This window comes from Furipterus horrens, unplaced genomic scaffold, assembly GCF_987537825.1.
Source record: "Furipterus horrens unplaced genomic scaffold, mFurHor1.1.pri manual_scaffold_1, whole genome shotgun sequence".
Classification (NCBI taxonomy): Eukaryota; Metazoa; Chordata; class Mammalia; order Chiroptera; family Furipteridae; genus Furipterus; species Furipterus horrens.
The window spans coordinates 187,039,386-187,059,738 of NW_028327171.1; the positions used below are offsets into that span (position 1 = coordinate 187,039,386).

Here is a 20,353-nt window from a genome sequence, read left to right on the forward strand (position 1 = left end):
TACAGTGCCTAACACATAACTTAGGTTCAGCAAATATTTCTGGAGGGAAAGTAAAAACTGAGAGAAAGCCTAATCAACCAGAACTTAGCAAAGACCTCTACGGCAGTGCTAGAAATGTTCATCACCACCCTGTCCCAATAATAAGATTATAAATTATACAAGAGCAAAATAAATTTACTGTCTAACAGTGTATAGAGTAGAAGCTTATTGGGCTAGCCGCTATGATAGCTAGAGATTTGATTAATATCAAATATTCTGGAAAGATCCCCAATGCTCATCTTATACATCAAGGATCAATTTAGAGCTGCCCTGCCTTAACCAATTTCCTAAAATGCTTCCAGTATTCCTACATAATTCATCCTTTGGCACATAGTGAGTGATTTCACAGCTAAGCATCTTCATGAGACAATGGTCATTGAATTAATAAGGGTAACCCTAAGATACCCATATTAAGATGGTTAATGCTAGACTAAAATACTATTAATATATATCTCCAGAATAGAAAGTATACCACAAGGCATTACTTAGTCAAAATGTTTCCTGCTTTGTTTTGCTGTATAGCACATCATAGAAGTAAATGCACTTGGGCATAATATTTTAGAATAAAATATATACCAAAGTCAGTAGCAGATGCTAATAAGAAAATTTTTCATCTGAAAATGTTATTCAAGTATTAGCTCAAGATAAAATGATTCAGAGATCCCGATCACAAACATTTCATTTGCAATAGTTTAAAATAATATTACTGCAAATGTATATAACTTCAAATAAGTTATGGAAACCTGGGAACCCAGTCATCCTTTCAAAACATGCTCCATTTTTAAGCTTCTGAGCACTTGAAAGGTAACTGTAAATACAAATTTTTCTAAGCACTCACACAGTTTGATTGGAAACACAAAAGTACTGAAAAAAGAACCCACAAAAAATTCCAACCCACCTCTCCACTTAGGCATAATATATTCAATAAAATGCAAGAAGCAAAACATCTCCTTGAACCTCAATAAAAAGTATATTCTACTTCAAATATATGCTTTGATTTCTAAAATATGATTAATAACAGCATTTATACACATTTCACTCCAAACTTACTTTGCCATATCTCTAGCCAACTGCATAAATCGTTCTCCATCAGACAGAGACAAAAGGTTTAAAATACGCCTATAGCCATCCATTGCCATTTTATGATCTCCCATCTGCTCATAAAGGCTTGATCGCTCCCACAGATAACGGACATTAGTAGGTTCATATTTGAGAGCTAAAAAGAAAAAAGATAGATTAATCATAAAAAGGAATTCATGATACCTGGGTATGATCCATCTTCTCTTCAAAAAATTTAATAAACACTGTAAACTAATTTTCCTATGAAATTAAGCAGGTTAATCTGGAATAAATCTACCTTCACAGGAACTCTCAACTAAGTCTGATCTAAGACCAGATAGAACCCTAATCATATTAACCTTCATTTGGTCACTCCAGTCTGATACTAACCCTCAAGGAGCAGCTCAGAACCAACACTGACCTTGGTGGGAAAATGAAGGTTCTGTTCTTCTACTAGCTTGTGCTGCATTAGCTCATAACAGAAATAAAATTGCTGCTAAACATGACAACAGAGGAACCCCAAATACCACTGGCATAACAGAATACAAGGAATATATTTCAGCTAACATCACCCCCAAATAGCAAGTACAATGATGAAAAAACCTATTATGTAACATTTTATCAAACAAAACAATACATAACATTTTAATTACCTTTTGTGTAGCAAAAAATAGCCTGCTTAATATTGTCTTGTTCCAGAGACATTTCTGCCAACCTAACCCATTCTTCAGTGTCACTAGGATTTAAATGCGCAGCAATCAGCTCAAACTGCAGTGATTTCTCCATGTCACCTTGGTCTTCATATATCATGGCGAGAGTAGAGAATGGCTCATAAGCCAGGGGAGCTACAATGAATTAAAAAAAAAATTCCGTTGGCTGAGGGAAGAGGCTTGAGCTGATGTTAATCCCATGGTTCAAACTATGGGTCCCTCTTTTATATTTTAATCATACCACTTAATAGAATTTAGAATAAACACTAGATCATATTTGCTTTATTTTATTTTCATACACTTTTGGCATTTGTGAAGCATTCTCTTCTCTAAGCAAAATGTAATTTCATGCAAACCCCTCCTCTCCACCTTGCCCCCTTTATGAAGTCCCCCTTTGCTAACGCCAAACTGCAACTGTCACTAATCCCCACAGGAAACACCTTGTCTTATGATTTCCATGCACATCAAAATTGCCTGTTCATGTTCTCCTCGAGCAAAGCGAATGTTGGCTTCACCCATGAGACCTCTCAGCGCTCTGGGAAGCTTACTCCGAGGCCTTTTCTCCTGTACAAAACAAAAATGATGTTTAGATTAAAATACAGTAATGTCTTAGATTTCAATTCCAACCACATTAATAAATATATACCATAACAAAACTGAAATTTGTCTTTAAAACTTTTCAATCTACATTCAGAACCAAAGACTAACTGGCTAAATTCAATCGCAGGAAATAACAGAAACTATTTTACGATACTCTACAAAACAAGCACCTCAAAAAATTAAAACAAAAAACAACAAAATTTCCTACGGTAGAAAGTTCAAGACACAGTAAAATATTTAAAGAAAGCAAAACCAAAGTGATCAGGAGTTACTAAATTACTAATTAGAATAACAACACATGCAGAATGGATGCTGCAAAATGAATTAGTATTCCAGACTTACTATATGATGCAATCTCCTGAAGATCTCCTTCCTTCAAATCTATCTACTCAGATTGAAGTTGTAAATACTATCAATATAGACTTTTTAATAGCAAAACTATAGTACATTTTGACACATGAAATAATCAAGGTTTTACATTTGAAAAATCTCTAAATGAAACAAAAGAAACCAGTAGTTGTCTCATAGTATTTCCTGCCTTAAGAGTTTAAATCTCTTTTCAATGTCACATTCTATTTATATTACCAAATTAGGTAACAATTTACTTTCATCATTTTCTTGGTTTCACGATTGAGAACCATCTCCAACATAAACACATCGCCTGCAGTGGGTTGCTCAGGTGTTTCTTCCTCCTCTTCCTCTTCTTCTTCCTCTTCCTCCTCATCATCTTCATTTTCTCCAAGCATGGAAGCAAAGACTTTGTGAACTGACTTACTAACTCCATCTGATGTTTCTCCTGAAGAAAGGCACATTGAGATCGGTAAAAAACAAAACAAAACAGAACAACAAAAAAACAAAACAAAAGACATTAGAACATTCAGTGGTCAAAAAAAAAATACATAAAAGGCAGCATTTTCTGCAATATAAATTTCTATTCCAGCAAACTTGAAAGTAAAAAACAGACAAATGAACATGCCCAAAAACAACCCCCAAAAAGAAAGCTGTCATAAAAGCCATGTATTTTATTCTGTAGGAACTGGTGACTGATCCTTTGGGCCTCATCTAGATATACAGGCAAAATTAAATGGGAAATCAGAAGCATACACAGGAACAGGTAACAGCAGAGAAGAAAAAACTAAAAGAATTTTAAGACAGACCTAAGAACTACATAAATCTAGTGGTATAGAACCAGATGGTATAGCATAATGGTTACAGGTAAGGCCTCTAGAGCCAAGCTGTCTGGTTTCAAACTTCATCTATCACTAGATGTGTAACCTTGGGCAAATTACTGAAGTTCTCTGTACTTCAAGAAGAGGTGCTCCACCCCTGAGCAGATAAGGAAGGACCCACAGCTTGTCAGAACTACTTACATCCACTTTTCCACCCCACTTGCCTGGCAAGGTAAGAAACTATAACCCCAACATTCTCCGCTTTTTGTCATTTCTTCCCAACTCTTCCCAAGGTGTTAGGAATAAAGCCTGTTTGTTTTCTCTGTGGGGAAAGGCTTATTTGTTTGGGGGAGGTGGGGGGCAGGGAATAGGCTCTACTTCTACCCTTAGGATGAGCAAGTTTAATTTAGTTCTCAATAACACCCTATACAGGAAGCTACATTTTATCGATAGTTCAGCATTACAGGAAACTTGATATGGGTAAATGGATACCATGAATTACTATCAATATCCTGAACACCAGAAAGGTAAATCTACCACTGAAAATAAATAAGTCTGCATACTAGTTCATCAGTTAGGCTCTGATGAGTTTAACTATCCAGGTGCACTAACAAAATTTAATATCTACACAGGTGGAGGTGAGGACTGGATCCAGAATGAGGTGGCACACCAAGATACCTAGGAAGTGTGAGAGGTCCTATCTGGGCAGCCAGCTGGGCTTCCACTCTGACGTTCCTATCTTATCTCCTATAGCTAAAGCAGTGTTTTGGAAGCCCCTTTGTGTAGAAGTATAACTTATTACGATTTTGGGGAGTACAGTCTGGAAGTAATGAGGAACCAACTGAGAGAACCAATTTAAAAAAATAATTCTAAAAAGGCTCCCAAACAAATACTGATGTCAATTTGAAACATTTTGCCACAAAAATAACTGGTAAGACAAACCTTCACCATTTTCAATGAACTCAATACATATTTACTGAGCACCTACTATATACTATGCACTATACTCTTAATAAACTAAGAAATCAACAACAAAATGTCACTGCAATGAAAAATATTTTCACTAAATTATCAGGTACTCTTCACATTTAATTCAGGGAGCAAATGATATGAACATACCTTCATTGGCATCTTTGTCCTGGGATTTGGTAGAGCCAAGTCCTGATGATGATGGAACTTCAGAGTCACTTGGATTTTCTTCAGCTGATAGTTTTCCTTTTTCCTGAAGATTCTGTGATCGGAAATTAATTAATGATTCCAAGAACTAATGTAGATTTGGCTCTCTCCAAAAGAAAATAGAGCATTTGCCTCACTTTCTATTTATATAAAACTTGAGCTCTCCACACATATTATGTGGAATCTAACTTTGAATACTGTCAAAGCATTACAGTGTACTTAGGTCTCATCTTCAGTCTGATTCAGCATTTATTAAAAAAATAATAAAAAACATAGCTTGAGGATTTCATTAATTTTCACTGTATCCTAGCTTTCTAAATGAAAACAGGGCCCTATTAAGTTAAATGAATTAAGAATCTACAAACTAATTTCAGAGGGTCTAATTTTATTTTCCCTCCGACTTCCAAGTGAGAAGGCACAGAAAATTCAGGTATTTCTTTGTATCAGACAAGAAAATTCAGGTTTTGTTGTTGTTGCTGTGTGTGTGTGTGTGTGTGTGTCAGATTACATCACACCACTGGGAGACCCCTAAAAATATTGAAAGAGCTTAAATGCCTCGGTTTAAAAATAGAGAAACTGACACCTAAAGAGAGGTGAGCTGACAAACCAAAGTCACAAAAAGACTTAGTGGCAAAGCTTGGGCTGGAACTAAATACCTTGACTCCAAACTCCTCCATTCCCCTATTTAACCTATCAGTGTTAAGCCACTCACAAGGAAAAATTAGTAAATTTGGCAAGAGAAAAAAAAAGAGCAGAGGCTACAACCAAAACAAGAGCCTTTTGATTAGGAGGGAAATGTTTTTTAAGAAGAGCTTGGCACAGGGATGAGACGTGAGAACCGAAGTTCCGGTAAGAAGGGGTAGAAGCAGCTGGGAGTTTAAGGCCCGCCCCAACACAGCGAATGAGGTCATCTGGGTCCCCACATTTTTCTAAGCGGATTAGGGCAACAAGACAGTGAGAAGAATTCTAGCCCAGCATCTCCTCACTTTCTTCTCGCGGGTTTTTCGCTCTTCTCTCCGCCTTTCGAACTCCTCAAAGGAGATCTTCCCTTCCAGGTAGTCGATGAGCTCTGGGCTGAAACCCGACATGTCTGCCGGTCCAGACAGTCAGCCTCACGAATAGAGAGAACGGAAAAATCAAAGCCTCCAAGACTTAACCCCGGGCCGGAGCGCGGAGGGCAAAGACCCGGCGTCCCACCGGGAAATGAGCCCGGCCTGTGCCGTAGCCGCGGCGCTCGGGTTCCGCAGGAGCGCGGGTCCGACCTCCTTCCGGCTGGCGCGGACAGGACCCTTCCGGCGGAGCCTTCCCGCGCCCCGCCCTCGCCTGCTGCCTGGCTCAAGACTCCGTGTGTTAGGGATTGAAAAAATAAAAATTGCCTTAAAGAGATTTTTCTTAATCTAGATTTTTTCCCCTCAATTCTTCATTAAGATTTTCGCCCCCCAATTTATTTCCGTTTCTGAATGTTTGTTTAATTAATTTGATATTTGCTGTAGTGATTTTTTAAATTGAATCATTTACTCTGCCACAAGCATGTTCACTTTCCAACTTTTCCCTGCCACAAAAGGCTAAAATCCTTCTCCAACTGTATACAGTCTAAATCCCACCTCCAATCAATGGCACCATCACTTTTTCATTCTTCCGCAAGTCCCCAAACACACTCTCTCCTCAGGCTCCTTCTCAGTTTGTAAATTAGTTTATCTGGACTTTATGTCCCACCTCTAATTCCCACCCAAGTTTTCTTCTTTTCTTAACAGTCAAACTCTTGATATGATTATAGTCCACTGTTGCCCATTTACTGTAGGCCACTTACTGTCTTATGCACATTGCATACATATCTTAAAATAATTCTTAAAAATCGTTGCTGTTATTCCTAATGCCAAAACTCCCATATCTAATTAGTTGTCGAGTCAGGATTTGAACCCTGGTCTAACTGATTCTAAATCCCATGGTTGGAATTAATGTGATAACTGCTGCCCGCCTTGATGGAATGGTTCTTCACCTCTTACATGCTCCTTTGCTTTGTATTTTAACTTGTATTATAACTTTTCCTGCTGTGTTACTCTAGAGACACTAGCTGTGAACATCTTGAGAACAGCACTACCTGATGCATCTTTGTGAACTCTCCTCTATAGTTTAGTAATCTGTGCTTAAAACATGTTTATGGATTAAATTGGATGGAATTGAAAGTTTTCCTTAGGAATGGGCACGGGAATTGAGATACAGAAAATGCAGTTCAATATGCAACTAAGGTTATAGACAAGTTACAGGAAGCCTATCATCTGGCCAGTGGTGCGTCTTTATGACAATCCAGATGAGGATCAACAACAACAGGATGGCAAATGAGCAGCTAGGACCTGCAAGAGGGGGACTGCCAGGTGAGAAAAAAATATCTTACATCTAAAACTCATCCCCTTTCTCATGGTGAAGAATCCTCAGGACTCTAGCAGGGTATAAAATATAGGGAGCTAGGAGAATAGATTGGATTAAGGTAATCCACAGAAGTCACTTATACAGAAATTCTCTCCTGTATTTCTCCAAGAAGTAGAAAAACTGAACCTAAGGAAAGGTCAAAATTCTCTCATACTGTCCTAGAAGAAAAGAAGGGAATCAAAGGAGGAAAGATGTTCAGCTGGTAAGGAGAATGCTCTCCTAAAACCAAGCTGGCTTAGACTAGCTTGATTATTATTATTGGCTGCCTGGAATATGGGAATAACAATTGTGAAGGTATAGACTCAAGTTGTAGAGAATAGGGAGCTGGGAGGTAAAGGGGCAAGGATAGTTTTTCTGCTATAAAATACCCTTGCAACTTGGAAGTTCTTTTACAGGTCAGAATGTAGCAATATAATTTGAAATTGTGATCTTTCCATTTTCCTGTTCTCTATTTCCTTATAAGTGATTTGTCCCCTGGTGAGTCAGAGGGCATCCAAATTACTTTGAAACGAAGTAGAATTGTTATGCCAGTAATGGAAACAGCAAGAGGAAACTTTTTAGACTTTCAGACTCCTTTTGGAGAATCAAATGGAATGTCACTGGTACTTGAGTGTAACTGGACATGGTGAAATACCCCCTACCACACCACCATTTATCTGAATAGACTATATTTTTATGAGGAATAGATCATTAATAATTACTTATATATTTTTTTAAGATTTTATTTATTTATTTTTAGAGAGAGGGGAAGGGAAGGAGAAAGGGAGAGAAACACTGATGTGCGAGAGACAAATTGACTGGTTGCCTCTCGCATGCCCTCAATTGGGGACCTGGCCCACAACCCAGGCATGTGCCCTGACTGGGAATTGAACTGGTGACCTTTTGGTTCACAGACTGGCACTCAATTCACTGAGCCACACCAGTCAGGGCTACTTATATATTTTAAGTGGTTAAAAAATATTATTGGTATTAACTAGAATCAGCTTCTAATACTGTGTGGATAATAGCAGAACAGCACACATTTATTTCAATTCAACAAGTATTTATTGAACACTTGGTACATGATAGGCATTGTAGTAGGTGCTGGAGAAATAAAAATGGCTTACAAAGATCTCACAACCCTCCAGGAAAAACAGACTTGTATGCAACTAATTACACAGCACATATTAAACCAGACACAGAATCTGTTCTTGTATTATTATGTTACTCACGATCTTCAGTATCAATCATTCACACACACACACCAAACAAAGCCACAGGAAACTAACTTGGATGCACAGACTAGTGTTATCAGGACACTGATGTTTGCTTCTAGTACCACGTTCCTTTTGCAGGAATCACAGAGAAAAGAATGCAGCTTTCCAAAACAATACAGGAAAAGTAGTTATTCCAAGTGAGAATATGAGAATCAGAATAATTCGGCCCAAGCGGGAGGGACAGGGGAGGGCTGATTGTCACCAGGCACCAGTTCCTAACCTCCGTTCTTGAGCAGCTGTGTGCAGGAGAGCCAGAGCTGAGGCACAGCTAGGATATTTAGTGTGGCACAATGTCCACCTCTGAACATAGTGGCAGAGAACACCTCCCAGGGACCCCACAACTTAGACAATCCCATGTTTCTTTGCTATCTATTTCAACATAATTGTAGATATTTGTCACTTATCTTCTTTGGTACGAAACTAAGACTGGGAGGTCTTTCAACAGCATACACCGAAAGTGTGAATGTGTCTTCTTTCTAGGAAAAAGACAAACTTTAAACCCAAGTCTCTAGTACATATAATAAACTAAAGTAAAAATGAGCAACATCCCTTTCAAATGAAAGTCCTGCTTGATAAAAAGTTATATATATATATATATATATATCCTGGCTGGTTTGGCTCAGTGGATTGAGCGTCGGCCTGCGAGCTAAGTGTCGCTGGTTCGATCTTCCAGTCAGGGCACATCAGAGAAGGAAAACTCTGACTCCAAAAAACCTCCGCTGCCTTGCGGCATACCTCTTCAGGGGAAAGGCTAAGGGAGTAAACCCTGACAGAAAATCCGGAGCCGGAGTCCCTAAGGCGGTTTGACGTTGTAGTCAACACCGGCAACTCCTGCGGCGCACCTGAAGCCAAGCTGTATTGACTCCGTCTTTCCCTTGGACCCTTCAGCTGCGAAGAGAGGGGGGGTCTGCTGCATGGGCAACAGCAGACCCTCCATATCACCCTGCCCAGGCTCTGTAGCTTCAGCTTCACTGGAGAGGACACTCCAGGGTCATCGCAAGATGTCGATTCAACACGGGAGGAGACAGATACCGTGTCACTCCCGAGTCGGACTGCACAACCATTCTCGGCGGTGCAGATAGACTCTTAAGAAGCTACACCATCGTCTCTCAAGACGGACAGCTGCCGACGATATATATATATATATATATATGAAACATAATTCAGGTCAATTCTCTTGACTTTATGATGTTTTTTTGTAACTCTTGCAAATATATGCGGTGCTCTAAGTTGATATTTACAGTTATAGAGTGGAAAAAACACCAAAAATGCACATAAGTTATATAGCTCCCAAAATCAAGCTATTTATATGTAAATCTGGAAATACAGAATAAAATCATTACAAACTGACAGAAGTGAAGGGAGGAAAGTATAGTGATGACCATGATTGAATTTTTCTAATGAGAGGCTTCATCTGTAGTTTAAAATAGCCAGATACCTGAAAGAACAAAAGAATGTTCTAATGAAATAGAAAATGATGACTATGTAATTAACACAAAGACTCAAAGATCAACATGTTTCAACAAAAACTCTTTTTGTCTTCATTGTCTAATCAGAGATCTTAGGAAAGGAGAGCTTATAATTATAAAATATTCTCCTAATCAGGAACTTCGCTTCTTTCACCAAGTTGAATAATTCCCGTTTATTACAATAGCACCAACTGGGTGCTTTCTCTTTTTCCTGTCCTTCAACATTACCTCATTCCACACTCCCATGAAAGTATGGATTTGATATTTTATCTGATACTTTCTGTGAGATTAGCATCTGCAATTTATAGGTGAAGAAACTAAGGCTAACAAACAAGTTGCATGCAATACTGTCTTATAGTGAAGTAGGTACTGTGATACTTAGGCCTGGGGCCTAAGTGAAAAATAGTTAAGGGAATGCTTCATTAACATCCTTCTGTTTATTTTATTTTCTCTTGTAGGAGAGTTTTCAAGTGTTTATACCACAGGGTGAGTTTCATCTTCTTTTTAGAATAACATCATTATTTTTTTCACTTTTTTAACTGCATTTTTTCCATTATCATTTATCCTCCTTATACCCCCTGCTGCAGTCACCACACTATGGTCCTTGTCCATGAGTCCTTTTTCTTTTTTGCTTGATCCCTCTACCTCCTAACCTCCCACCATTTTAAAAAATCATCTCATCTGAAACAACTGATAATCAAAATCTTTTCACATGCACAATATAGTACAATAATGATATGCCTCCTCACTGTATCATTCCAACCCTTGTGGAAGGATAGGAATAGATTTTAATTATGTTTCAGTTCCCTTTATTATTCTGAACAAAAAGCTAATAGACTAGAATCACAATGTATTTTCTTGGACTGCACCATGCTGTGTTTTTAAGTGACATGTACTTATTTTATAGGAATGCTAAAGTAATATGAATAATAAAATTCAAATCTTAAACATAAATACATTTCTAACTTTAATGCTATGACAAAAATCTATCTTTAATATTTTACATTTTTTCTCTAAGTAAGGAAGTTCAAGCTCAAATAGATGCCTATTACTTTCTTCTAAAATGAACTATTCTTTTAACTTTACTTTCTATTTGAAAGCGTCGGCCTGCGAGCTAAGTGTCGCTGGTTCGATCTTCCAGTCAGGGCACATCAGAGAAGGAAAACTCTGACTCCAAAAAACCTCCGCTGCCTTGCGGCATACCTCTTCAGGGGAAAGGCTAAGGGAGTAAACCCCGACAGAAAATCCGGAGCCGGAGTCCCTAAGGCGGTTTGACGTTGTAGTCAACACCGGCAACTCCTGCGGCGCACCTGAAGCCAAGCTGTATTGACTCCGTCTTTCCCTTGGACCCTTCAGCTGCGAAGAGAGGGGGGGCCTGCTGCATGGGCAACAGCAGACCCTCCATATCACCCTGCCCAGGCTCTGTAGCTTCAGCTTCACTGGAGAGGACACTCCAGCGTCATCGCAAGATGTCGATTCAACACGGGAGGAGACAGATACCGTGTCACTACCGAGTCGGACTGCACAGCCATTCTCGGCGGTGCAGATAGACTCTTAAGAAGCTACACCATCGTCTCTCGAGACGGATGGCTGCCGACGACTTTCTATTTAATCCAACTGCACAATCTGATATATTTCTTTATATACAATTTTCCACATAGCTATATGACATGGGCTGAAAAAAAGAATATAGGTAAAAGTGTGATATTCTATAAAATATAATAATTCTATTAAAAGTGATAATTCTGTTTTAATATATCTCTTCCCAGAAAACTATGCCTAAAAAGATCATAACTGTCATTTATTTTTTAAAAAAGATTTTATTTATTTTTAGAGAAAGGGGAAGGGAGGGAGAAAGAGAGGAAGAGAAACACCGATGTGAGAGAGAAACATTTAAGAGATGCTTCTTGTACGTGCCCTGATGGGGGACCAAACCTGCAACCCGTGACCCGTGCAAGTGTCCTGACTAGGATTGAACCGGCAACCTTTCGCGTTGGGGGATGATGCCCAACCAACTGAGCCACACTGGTCAGAGCATAACTATTATTTCTTTTTAAAAACAGATATGAAATACCTGAACCAAACCCAAATATTACCAGTGATGAGTTTCTTCTAAACTAAGCACTTATTCCTATGAGGAAATAACATCATTTTCCAAATAAATACTTTCAAAATCTCTTTATGACTGAGTTTATATTTGAGAACAAAGGGATATTTTTTACCTGCTCTCAGAAGAAATATTCAGCCTTTGAAGTAATTGGGAAAGGAGTTTTTCTGCTCTTCATAATCAGCAAGTGCAGAGGCAATAAGTTCTGATTGCAAAGAGAGAGGTCTAGGATTTTCATTCATGGATGAAGTATTTAAAAACCTTTCAAGATCAAGACCTCTTCCCTTCAAATATGCCTGAACGGTTCTGAAAAACTAAAGAGAGAAAGAAAATGTTCAATTGCCAAATATGAATTAAACACCAAAAATACAGATGAGTATTTTTTTCCCTTGAAATTAGGGCAGGAAGTGGGAAACTCAGAAAGAGAAATATGAGTTTGGCTACTTCTCCCCCTCCCCTGCACTGTTCTCCACTTTGCCTTCTTTCTGACACTTCAACCCCAAACAAGGTAATTCACCATTCTTGGTGGAAACTGAGAGAGGAATATCTATTATTTAACAGCACTAGTCAGAGGGTTCATTGTAAACCATCTTTGAACACTAACGTCAGAGATTAAATCAAACTCTCCAGGGATCAGAGCTTAGCGCCTCCTCTTTGACTGAAAGTAGGAACCAGTCATTGTCTTCTGAAATAGTTTTTATTCAGACATGGACTTTCCAGCTTTCCTTTAAGAAAGGAATCAATACAAAGCAGCTATGCAGAGACCTATGTGATTGTTTTAATCCTATTTTGTTATATTTCACACCAATGTGTATAAAAGGTCATTTACAAATGCAGTGTGCTCTGTGTGTATTAGATCATTTCTAAATATAAATTTGTTCCTCTTTACAGAGACTGAAGTAAACTGACTACAGGAACCAGGCTAGTAAAACTCTGGCCTGGTCCTGCTGGAGCATCTTCTCTGCCCTTGGGAGCCTTCTCTGCATGGCGCTCTAGCAGAGGGCAGTGCACAGGAGTCCAGAGGGGCATCAATTACATCTCGGCCCAGCATGTCCCAGTGGAGGTTCTCACCAGATCTCGGTTTCTGGGGCTGTTGAGTGGCTTCCACTTCTCTTTGTTTCTTAGTGTGTCTCCATGGACAGGCCCGAGTAGCAACCGGGCTGCACACAGCAGCAGGAATGCTTTGGGCATGCTGGAATGAAGCTGAGTGAAAGGAAGAATGAGGGGCGTGGCAATGGTCACAGAGTGAGAGAGACAGACAGAGGGAGAGAGAAAGAGGGGGAGAGAGAGAGAGGGAGAAAGAGAGGGAAGGGCAACTGTAGAATGGAGAAAGAGGAAACATTTTTAAAGGGAGAGAAGAAAGAAAAAATAGTATCTTGGTTCACCTGAGTTTTGCAACCTTGTTTTCTTTCCAGATTCATTTGCAAATAAGACCTCTAAAATCCAGTTGATTAGCTTAAAGGAGTCCATGATAACTAGAACATTATGCAATGATAGCAAAGTAATTATGAATACAACCTACCAAGTCTGAGTATACCTTTAAAATGCACTTTGTTATCTCCAAAGAAAGTAAAATTCTTAAACAAATGAAAAAGCACCCAACACCAATCTTAAATTACTCAGTAAGTGTTAAGACATCAGTCTGAACAATAATATTGTAATAACTATCTATGGTGCCAGGTGGGTACTTCAATTATCAGGGGGATCACTTTGTAAATTATATAATTGTCTAACCAATATGCTGTACACCTGAAACTAATATAAAATAATACTAAATGTCAAAAAAAAGGAAGAAAAACCCCAAACTGAGAAATGCACTTTACACACACGTCTGAGACAGATGCACACCACACCAGTGTAAGTAAAGATCATCCCCCACCCAAGGTGTGAAATGGAAATGAAACACATAGAAAGGGCTAACAAAGCTTACCGGGAGTTTGGCTTGGTCTGGCCCTGATTGGTTACCCTGCCTGTGATCCACAAGGGGATGCATGGCTATTTATAACCAGTGGATTAGCTGCAGCAGAGTCATTGACGTGAGCAAGGGGAGTTCAAAAATAATGATTCCATTTTCAACCACAGCACAAATACCCTTGAGAATCACATCTTCAAACTTGTTCAACAATAGACAATCTGTCTTATAAATATAGCAACCACTGACCATCTTATGTGGATTTTATAAAACACACAAGCACTTCCAGACAGCAAAGTGGCTTTCTCCTTTTACTTTTAAGAGAAGGTGTATTATACAAAGCAGCTAAGGATATTATGATGATCATCCCACCTAATAGAATACTCTTTTGGAGTTATCAGCTTTTGAAATTAACAGACTTTTTTGAGCAGGAAATTCTATCCTAAAGCACAAAATTGCTCTTTATGATCTATATCTTATATTTCTTCCGAGAATCTCAAGAATCTCTACAAGTTTTAAATAGTGGCAAAATTTTTTATAATGCTCTCAGAATAGAGCTATAAGATAGCATGTGTTTCATGGAAAAAAGAAAGATTACTATACCTATAGCATCCTCTTGCTGAATACAGGTAATCATAGAAAAATGATAGGGTTGAGAAATTGGACATGATGGGTTGTGAAGTTGCTTTGGTTTCAATAATTCAGAACAATCTCTTTGCTGAGAAGGCTAGTAATCTGACTGAAAATTAGAATTTGTGGCTGTGGTTTCAGCCTCTCCTATGACCTTCATTTGTTTATTTCTTTATTTTTTTCATTCAACAAAATTTTATTGAGTGCCCACTATGTGCCAGGCACTGCACAAAGCTTCGAGGATAAATGATAAAAATAACAAAAAAATATAAGTATTGCTCTCATTGAACTTGTATATTAGTGAGCAAGACAGATGCTAATCAAATCATCACATAATGAATTGTATAAATATAAATTATGATAATTTCTACAAAAGAAACTGAGTGCTATGAGAGTATAGAATAGGGAGATTTGGTTCAGTCTCAAGGGTCAGGGTCAGCTTCTGCAAAGTGGCCTTACATCTGGCAGTAGAAGTTACCTAGGCAACCTCAGGCAGATGGAGGGAGAAGAGTTTCAAACAAGGTGAACAACTGTGCTAGACCCTGTGGCTGAAAGGAACATGGCACATGAGAGCAATCAAAAGTAAGTTAGTGTGCAACGTTCAAAACAAAAATGGAGAGGTAGTCAGAGTATGATCTCTCTGCTACAGGCAATGATAAGCAACAGAAAGGTTGTAAGCATTGAAGCAGCTTGATAAGGCCTCCATTTTAAAAAGGTTATTCTGTTTGCACTGGGCAGGATAGATTTAGGTAGAGAAGAGGGATGAGGGAGACCGGTGATGTGTCTACTGCTGTGGTGCAGTCAGGACAAGATGTTCAATTGGATTAGGACGGTAGCACAGATGCAGAGATGTGGGCAGACCTGAGGTAGTAGACGGTATTGGTAGTGTACTGGATACTACAGGAGGCAGAGCAAAGAGGAAGAGAGTTTCAGAAACAATCCCTAGGTCTCGGGATTATGCAGCTGAATGAACTACAGTGCCATTCACCGAGATATTAAACACTGGTGTGGATGGATGAAAGTCGTGAGTTCTGTGTTGGGACATGCTGCATTTGAGGACCCATTTGGATACACAGGTCTGGAGCTCAGAGGGGAGGCCTGGGGAGGAAATGTAAATATGAGAGTTGTTGGCATATAAATGAATGAGATTACTTCAGTAAAGATTAGCGAATAAGAAAAACTGGCTCAGGGCTTGAGCTTTGAAAACTTCTAACATGTAACAGTCACATACAGGAATCTGTATAAAAAGACCCTGGAATTAGGAGGTAAACCAGGAGAGTATAAAAGCAAGAGAAGAAAGTGTTTCAAGAAGACAGACTGAGTAAAATGAGGACAGAAAAGGGTCCATGGAGCATTAGACAGACTGTTGTGGTAGATGGAGGTGAAGGTCAGATTAGAAGTGAGTGGAGGGAGAAGAGAGAGCAAGCACATAAAGCCTCTGAGAAGTTCAGCTGTGAAGAGACAGGTGTGGGAGAGAGAAGGCAGTAACTGGTGGGGAAATGGAGTCAAGGGAAGGTGGTGTCATCATTGTTTTTGTTGTTTTGACATGTATCTTCTTTTATTGTTGAATTATTATTTTTCCATTTTTAATTGTTGTTCTATTACAGTTGTCCCATTTTCCCCCCATTGCTCTCCCCTGCCGTGCCCACCTCTCCGGCTCCCACAGTCAATCCCCATTTAGTTGTCCATGTCCATGGGTCATTTATACTAGTTCCTTGACAAGTTTCTTCCCCTTCTTTCCTCCTTCATCCCCCTTCCTCCTCCTCTCTGGTCACTGTCAGTCTGTTCCTTGTTTCCATACCTCTGGTTCTATTTTGCTCATTTGTTTGTTTTGTTCAATAGGGTTCTGTTAGAGGTGAGATTATATGGTATTTATCTTTTGCCACCTGGCTTATTTCATTAAGCATAATTCTTTATAGTTCCATCCATGCTGTCACAAGAGGTAGGCGTTCCTTCTTTATTTCTGCTGCATAGTATTCTATTATGTAAATGTACCGCAGTTTTTTCATCCACTCATTCACTGATGGGCACTTAGGCTGTTTCCAGCATTTAGCTATTATAAATAGCACTGCTATGAACATAGGGGTGAATAGGTTCTTCTGAACTGATGTTTCAGGATTGTTGTTATTCTTTTTGATGGAAGTCATTTAGACTGTGTTTGTTTATTTATCTATTTATTTCCTTTGTATTAATTTTATTGAGGTGACACTGGTTAACAAAATTACACAGGTTTCAGGTTCACAATTTCACAACACATCATCTGTACATTGTATTGTGTGTTCATCACCCCAATTCAAGTCTCCTCTCATCATCATTTATCCCCCCTTTCCCCTCCTCCACCTCACCCCTCCCACTCCCCACCTCACTCCAGCAATCCCCACACTGTTGTCTGTGTCCTAACATGTGAAGCAAAAAACACTTAGTTCAAGAAGCACAGAGAAACCCAAACAAGATGAACCCAAAGAGGCCCACACCAAGACACACTCATAATTAAAATGCAAAAGTTAAAGACAATGAGAGAATCTTAAAAGCCACAACAGAAAAACAGTTACCTACATGGGAGTTCCCATAAGACTGTCAGTTGATTTGTCATCACTGTTTTTAATGGAAGAGATTAGAGTTTGTTTAAATGTCTGGGGTTAAGCAAGTAAATGAATATGCTGTAATTTCATTACATCAACTCTCCTTATAACTCCAGGACTTTGAAGTCAAAACACCTAATAATATTGAAGTATTAAATTGTTAATGTGATTATAGCAAAATCACTACACTGTAAACTCTTTAGACAATGCTCACCCCTTACATTCCTGGTGCCAAGTTGAGCCCAACATATAGACAATGCATTTTTTTGAATGAAAAAGACTGAATAAATTAGAATACTGTTTCAAAGACATTTTTCAATGAATAACTTTCTTTTTAAAAAAGATTTTATTTATTTTTAGAGAGAGGGGAAGGAAGGGAGAAAGACGGAAAGAAACATCACTGTGTGAAACATCAATCAGTTGCCTCTCTCACACCCCCAACAAGGGACCTGGGTACAACCCAGGCCTTTTGGTTTGCATGAAGACGCCCAACCTGTGAGCCACACCAGTCAGGGTTGAATAACTTTTAACTTTCATTTCATTTGTATAAAACAACCCAACTTATTTGTTCCCCCTTTTATGAGCTCCCATGTATCAGCTGGCGTTGTTGTGAAAGAGGCTGTGTTCAGCTTGAGAGAAAAAAATTTTAAGAGTCTTTCAACGTATTTTCCCATTTCATGGTGGGTGATTTATGAGCGCACTTGCCCACACTGCAGCTGAGTGTTCAGCAGTTTTGGACCAAAAACGGCATGACCCCCGTGTCTGCCCTCCCTATTCACCCAATGTCACCCTGAGAGTCTTCTTTTGTTTCCTCAGATGAAAAAAGTCCTCAAAGGGAAATGTTTTGCTGATGTGGAAGAGGTGAAACAAAAAACAGCATATACACTAAAAGGCATCAAAATTGATAAGTTCAAAAACTGTTTTGAGCAGTGGAAAAAATGTCTCAATAGGTGTATTGCATCAAATGGAAAGTACTTTGAAAGTGACTGAAGTTTAAACATGTAAAAATAAATACACAATTTAGAAATAAATTCTGATATTTCTTGGGTCCCCCCTCATACATATTACACTGGGGAACAATTTTTAACATAATTCCTGATGAGTTTGATTTTGTAGCTGTTTTAGACTTAAATAGGCATGCTGATTTCAAAACTGCAGTTAGTTTTCTTCTATCACGTCAAGTTTTTCTCTACAGGTTATCTTAATGTGACCACTCTAGGCTGGAACAAGCCTGGATCAAGCCTGGATCAAGGGAAGCACTAGTGCTCTCCTATTGGCTGAGAACAAACCTCCTTTGAGTGGGGAGGGGTGGGGGACGATGTTGGAGACCAGTGACAGGTTCATCCTTGTCTAGGCTAGTCAATTACACTTGACAGGGTAGTGAGAGGTTGTATGCCGCTCTATATAGTGAATTGTATTCCGAAGTGTAGTCCGAGTTCTTGTCTGTATACAAGGGGTCAGCAGAATTTATTTTTTTATTTACATACGTACTTTTATTTCCTTTCCTTCAGATCATGTCTGCCTCTGCTATTTCTCATTGTAAGTGTCTAAACAACCCTGGTTCATTTTGTTATATCTGTGGCAATTTCACCATTCCCAGTCAAAGGACAAACATCAGCGCATTTGTCAGGCAAGCCTATTTTGCATATTTTAAAGTAAAACTCGGGGATCAAGATAAGTCTTGGGCCCTTCACAAGGTGTGCAAGAGCAGTGTGTTGAGTTTACGGATGTGGATGAAGGGAACACCTGATAAATTGCCATTTGGTATACCTATGGTTTGGCGAGAGCCCAGAGATCATTCAAGTGACTGTTACTTTTGTATAGTGAAAATGTCAGGATAGAACAAGAAAGATAAATGTAAAATAGAGTATCCTAGTCTACCATCAGCTATACATCTAATGCCTCATTCAGCTGAAATCCCAGTGCCAGTTTTCATTGAACTACCTGCTTTTGAAAAACAGGAGTATGGTGAAGAACAATGTGATAGCATCGATTAAGATTTTGAAATTGAAGATGGTTCAGTTCATAAGGGATTTGATCAGCATGAGTTGAATGATTTGGCACGAGATTTGGGACTATCCAAAAAGGCTTCAGAACTTCTAGCATCAGGACTGCATGAGAAAAACTTGCTTGAAAAAGGAGCGAAGGTATCCTACTTTTGATCAAGAGAAAGTGCATTTCTGCAGTACTTTTTTTTTTTTTTTAACCAGAAACATAAAAGGTCTTTTATTAATCCTCATGAAAAATCTGCATCATCAGCACAGATAAAGTCACTGAAGAATCTTTACTCCTTCTGTTGTCCAATCTCCAGCTCACTTTTTGCCAGCACCAACATTGGCCTTTGCAGTCCCCCTGACTTTCTTCATTCTGTTCTTGCGTTCCTTTCTGTTTTCTTGAGGTCTTCTTCTTCTCATACAGGCCATGTCTTGCAAGTCCATGTTTGGGTTCATTTTTCTTTGCATAATCCAAGGAATCATAAATCATGCCAAAGCCAGTTGTCTTGCCACCACCAAAATGGGTTCTGAATCCAAACACAAAGATGACATCTGGTGTGGTTTTATACATTTTGGCTAGTTTTTCCCGAATTTCTGTCTTGGGTACTGCTGCCTTGCCAGGGTGAAGGACGTCAATGACCATTTGTTTCCGCTGAAGTAGTCTGTTGGTCATGAACTTCCTGGTACGGATAGTCACTGTGTCGTTCATGATGGTGGCTAATCTTCAGGCAGCAAGGGAGGAAAAGGTCTGCAGTACTTTTGAAGTGATGGTTGCTTTGTGTGTTGCCATAACATACATGGTTTAATGGAGGAATTGGGAATTCCAATCTATAACACAACTGAATGGTGACTATTTCACCAATAGCTCAAAGCAGAGCTTGAAGTGTGTCCTCCTCCACAATAGCAATTTATTTGGTGCAGTCCCAATTGGCCATTCAGTTTGTTTTTGTGAAGAATATGAAGACATAAAGAGACTCATTGATCTGTTGCAATATCACAAGCACAATTGGATCATCTGTGTTGACCTTAAAATGGTCTTCTTCCTTCTTGGTCAGCAACGCGAATACACCAAGTATCCCTGTTGTCTGTGTATCCAGGACAGCAGAGCTTGTGAGAAGCATTGGGTGGAGTAGAATTGGCCTCCAAGATCTGACCTCACACCTGGTGACCCAAACATTCTACATGGGCCACTTGTTGACAGAAAGAACATTATATTTCCA

The 20,353-nt window shown here is 39.0% G+C and overlaps 2 protein-coding genes and 1 pseudogene across 2 annotated transcripts in view; all 3 read right to left on the minus strand.

Moving 5' to 3' along the window:
• Nucleotides 1-5,874, minus strand: part of GTF3C3 (general transcription factor IIIC subunit 3) — a 31,761-nt gene extending 25,887 nt beyond the window's left edge. The window contains exons 1-6 of the mRNA XM_090282082.1: nucleotides 5,740-5,874; nucleotides 4,697-4,808; nucleotides 3,014-3,204; nucleotides 2,249-2,372; nucleotides 1,752-1,943; nucleotides 1,090-1,255 (exon numbers count right to left, since the gene is read on the minus strand). Coding sequence (XP_090138208.1) covers nucleotides 1,090-1,255; nucleotides 1,752-1,943; nucleotides 2,249-2,372; nucleotides 3,014-3,204; nucleotides 4,697-4,808; nucleotides 5,740-5,841 — 887 coding nt within the window. The 5' untranslated portion in view covers nucleotides 5,842-5,874. The remainder of the gene's footprint in view (nucleotides 1-1,089; nucleotides 1,256-1,751; nucleotides 1,944-2,248; nucleotides 2,373-3,013; nucleotides 3,205-4,696; nucleotides 4,809-5,739) is intronic.
• Nucleotides 5,875-9,767: 3,893 nt separating this feature from the next.
• On the minus strand, nucleotides 9,768-13,308 carry CUNH2orf66 (chromosome unknown C2orf66 homolog). The gene is made up of 3 exons (XM_090268318.1): nucleotides 13,087-13,308; nucleotides 12,131-12,329; nucleotides 9,768-9,877 (listed from the first exon to the last, which is right to left on the minus strand). The coding sequence occupies exons 1-2, from the start codon at nucleotides 13,204-13,206 to the stop codon at nucleotides 12,150-12,152; spliced, it is 300 nt and encodes a 99-aa protein (XP_090124444.1). The 5' UTR covers nucleotides 13,207-13,308; the 3' UTR covers nucleotides 9,768-9,877; nucleotides 12,131-12,149.
• Nucleotides 13,309-19,348: 6,040 nt separating this feature from the next.
• Nucleotides 19,349-19,857, minus strand: LOC150022449 (small ribosomal subunit protein eS24 pseudogene; annotated as a pseudogene).
• Between the last annotated feature and the right edge of the window lie 496 nt (nucleotides 19,858-20,353).

Bases quoted from the DNA above. Each gene is read 5' to 3' on its own strand.
- CUNH2orf66 (XM_090268318.1), bottom strand. From the start codon at position 13,206: ATGCCCAAAGCATTCCTGCTGCTGTGTGCAGCCCGGTTGCTACTCGGG. The intron at 12,330-13,086 runs GTGAGAACCTCC...TTCTCTCTTTAG, and splicing joins GCCCCAGAAACCGAGATCTG to TTTTTCAGAACCGTTCAGGC.